Consider the following 3,721-nt stretch of genomic DNA (forward strand, 5'->3'; position numbering starts at 1 on the left):
TTTAATAAAGAATTTTTTTATCTTTTTCAGCGGGGTTTCTAGGCTTGGGACGTGGGCGCCGGCGTGGCGTGAGGGGAGACCCGCTAAAATGCGGGGGGAAGATGGCGCGGCGAGGGGTGAGGGGCGAGGCGCGGCGCTGGCCGCCCCGTTGGGCTGCGGGCGGCGCAGAAAAGTGGTTTTATCCCCTTTCGCTAACTTTAGCGAACAGCCGGCGTAGTGTAACACTATATTTTTTACAGCAGGGACACCCCCCCTCCCTCAGCCCCTCGATAAATAATGCAGTTTTATTAATTATGCAATTTAATTAATTATGCGCACGCAGCTTCGACAGCCGGGCTGCTCCTTTCCTGCCGGGGCCGTGCACGCTCCGTAAAAAGCCTCCAAACGCTGAAGGTGACTCGGACGCCAACGTGGGCCCGACGGCCGGCGCCGCTGCTGGGGTCGACGGGAAGCGGGGGGACGCGGAGCCTGGCCGGGCGGTCCCTGCTCCGAAAGCCGAGCYGCAGGCGTCCTGGGCAAGGGGCCATTACCCCCTCCGGGGCCGGCAGCGTCTCCGGGCTGCCCCGGCTGCGGGCTGTCGGCCATCCGGTGGGTTTCAGTGCCTCCAGACGGTGTCTGGAGCGGTTCCTTGCAGCGAGTTCATTGAAATGCAGTCCATGCAGAGCGTTCTCCACTGCCACTGAGGTGTGGAAATCTCGCAGAACCAAGAATGTTTTTTTCCTGGTAGCTGGTCTTGGGGAAGAAAAAGAAAAAAAAAATCCTTATTAGGAGTAATGGAAATTTTAGAGGCCCAGTGATAGATCCTAGGTGACAACGCAAAGTGCATCCCCTCTCTACAACGCCACCAGCAAAAGCACCGCTGTGTATTTTGCAGTCCAGCAATGCTGCAAAATGAAGAAGTTATTTTCCGGGGGCTGAGGTGGGATCAGGACAGCCTGATAAAGCCAAACGGTGCTTTGCAAGAGGGAAACCATTTGCTGTTCAAGTGCGCCCACGGCCCCATGGGGAAAGGAGGTTGGGGAGCTGCTGGAGGACTGGGAAGCGTTTGAGGGGAGCCCTCTCCCTCCTCCACGGCAGCCTCCTCGGCATCACCGGGACCTCAGGTTTAAGAGAGCGTCCCCCAAGCCCCCACGCGCTGCACAGCRCTTCGTAACACTGCCCGATCCGGGCAAGGTTATCCACCCGGACGTCCGTCCTGCCGTGTGCTTTGATTTCCGCAAGTGCCGTTTAATTACTTTTGTTCGCTCTTCCAACAAAGGGGGAAGCCGGTGGTGAACCAGAACTGAGCGCGAGAGGAAGCAATCAGCAAAAAGTGATTTGAGGACGCGGCGTCCAGCATGAAATCAAGTCTGCCAATTAAAGAAGCCGCAAAGTTCTGGTACCAAATGGGAAAGCACGGGGAAAAAGGTTTCAAACGGTCGTTACGCTGTGGGGTTTCGCGTGGTGAAGCAGCAGCTTTCGGAAAGGGAATAAAAGAGTTGTGACAATCTGGGGAGAAAAAAAACTTAAAAAAAAAATCTGTAGTGTGGTCAAAATTAACTAGAGCTTGTAGCAAAGCGAGATCCTCCTACAGGAAAGCTGCCAGCAGCAGGAGCAGGTGTTTGGCAGGAGGAAGATCCCCGAGAAGAGGTGAGTGATTCAGCACGCCTTACAGAAATGAAGGCTACGCGATTTTCTGTCTCGTTTACCTGGCTCCGAAGTCAGCAGTACGGATCCGCAGCAGCAGCGCGCAGCCCCGCGGGCACCCGGCTGCGCCTGACGACCGTGTCGCTTCAGGAGCTTCCAGGATTCGTTTGCACCCGGGTGGTTTCCGTCCATCCGTCCCCCAGGCCCCTTCCTTGACAGGCAGCTCGGACCCCCGGCGGCTGCCCCACACCTCCGTTCCCGCACCTCGCTCCTGGGGCCGGCTCTCCTAGAGCTACTGCTGACGGCGTTAAGCCTAAGAGGTGACCTTACGGCAAAATGCATTCCTGGCCTGGTAAAACTGAACATTAGCTATTAAATAGACCCAAACATGCCTCTAAAAGCAAGGCAAAATTAAGGATGGATTTGTTTTTGTTTTTATTGTTGTTCCAGCAGAATATCCCTGTCACTCGCAAGCACAGGCTGATCCCCAGGGATCGGCACGTCGGCCGGCTACGGCTCCCTCTCGGCTGGGTCCTGCGGAAGAGCGGAGCGCTTCTCCCCGGGAGCCGCTGGCTRGTGCCCCGCAGCTGCTCAGCGTCGCTGCATTCGGGAGCGAGGAGGGACACGCCGGAAGGAGGGTGAGAAAGGGGAARCCTCGGTCGAGAGGGTCGGGAGAAGCCCAATAACTACCGGAGCTCGGGAGCACTTTGGTATCGTGACTTATTCCTAACCCGCCCTAACACCAGAGCCAGCCCTGCTTCGAGCTGGGGACTGGGCTYAGCGGTCCCCAAGGTCCCTTCCAGCCGAAACGGCCTGTTCCCCATGGCGGCCTGGTGGCTATTTCCAGCGCCTTCCCCCGGGGCGCTCCCCATCCGAGACGGCTCCGGCGGGGAGCTCTTCCCGCGGCACCTTGGGGGCTCGGGCAGGGGCAGTGGTGGCGCAGGTACCGGCCCCCCTTGCCCAGGGCTGCCCGGGCGCCCCGGGYGCGCAGGAGCCAGCAGGGATTTGCCAGCTCGGGGACACCCCGGCGCGCGCACCGTGTTGGATCCCCAAGGAGCCTGCTTGCCCTCGCCGCAGCCCGTGGAGAGSCCAGGCTCGCTTAGGTGAGCGAAGCGTCTCCTCGGTGATGCTACGCGGCTGCAAACTCCAGCGGCAAGCGCTAAAGGGCTGGTTTCTGCTCACGCCTAACAGGGCATCTGGGGTGGGGGGGTCTGGCATCGCCGAGGGATATCGCTAGTCCGAGCTACCGGCAATAAAATGCCTTGAATGATGCAGCAAAACAGACTGGAATCGCATGTCGAAATAAATCATCCATGGAAGCAGAGCACAGAGGAGGTGGTTTACTGCTATCTCTGCCTGCCTTTCAGATAAACCCTCATTTTCCTCATGCCTCCCTGCGTCTAACAAACCTTCAGAAATCTCAGAAAGATGGTGAGAGGCACGAGCAGGATAYGGCCCCTCCTTTGGCCCTAGCGGCAGCTCCCCGGTGCCCCCGGGAGCCCGGCGCACTCSTCGAAGGGTGCCCCAGCGCCCCTGCTCTCCTGGGAGCTCGTTTTCCCGTCTCCTCCCCTCTCCCTTGGTTTCACCTTGTAGCATTTAATGCACAGAACTGCCAGGAGTGATAAAATGGCTGTCCCCCAAAATTTATGGAGTTTATCTGTGAATAACTCTTGGAGGTGAAGTGGCCGTTGAGCTGGGGAGGAGGAGCTGTTTATTTAGATATAAACTCCGTAGCGCAGGCAGGAGCACGGCCCGGGTGGCTTTCGCGGTGCGGCCGGGCGCCCCGCACACAGGCGTGGGCATCCCAACAGGAGCGCCACCGGGTCGGCGCTCTCCCCGACCCGCTTCCCGTACGCTGAATAATGCTGCCTTTCTGCCCGGAGCCTCATTTCGCATCCGCAGCATGTTTATTAGGAGGGAAGTCATGAGGACGCTTTGGCACATCTCAGTCACTCCTGCAGAGCGTGTTTAGCACTATGGATATTACTGCTTTATCGGAGGACGGTGCTTCTCTGTACATGTGCATCTGGGACTTCCGCTGTGGTTATGCCTTGCTCTTTAGTCCCCATCCCCTTACTCCGTTTCCACGGGGATC

The 3,721-nt window shown here is 58.2% G+C and overlaps 1 protein-coding gene across 1 annotated transcript; it reads right to left on the bottom strand.

Moving 5' to 3' along the window:
* Positions 1-123: 123 nt before the first annotated feature.
* On the bottom strand, positions 124-2,450 carry LOC112972829. Its single transcript, XM_026079908.1, has 3 exons — positions 2,358-2,450; positions 1,689-1,912; positions 124-732 (listed from the first exon to the last, which is right to left on the bottom strand). The coding sequence occupies exons 1-3, from the start codon at positions 2,448-2,450 to the stop codon at positions 309-311; spliced, it is 741 nt and encodes a 246-aa protein (XP_025935693.1). The 3' UTR covers positions 124-308.
* Positions 2,451-3,721: the final 1,271 nt, after the last annotated feature.

This window comes from Apteryx rowi, unplaced genomic scaffold, assembly GCF_003343035.1.
Source record: "Apteryx rowi isolate R43461 unplaced genomic scaffold, aptRow1 scaffold_503, whole genome shotgun sequence".
Taxonomy (NCBI): Eukaryota; Metazoa; Chordata; class Aves; order Apterygiformes; family Apterygidae; genus Apteryx; species Apteryx rowi.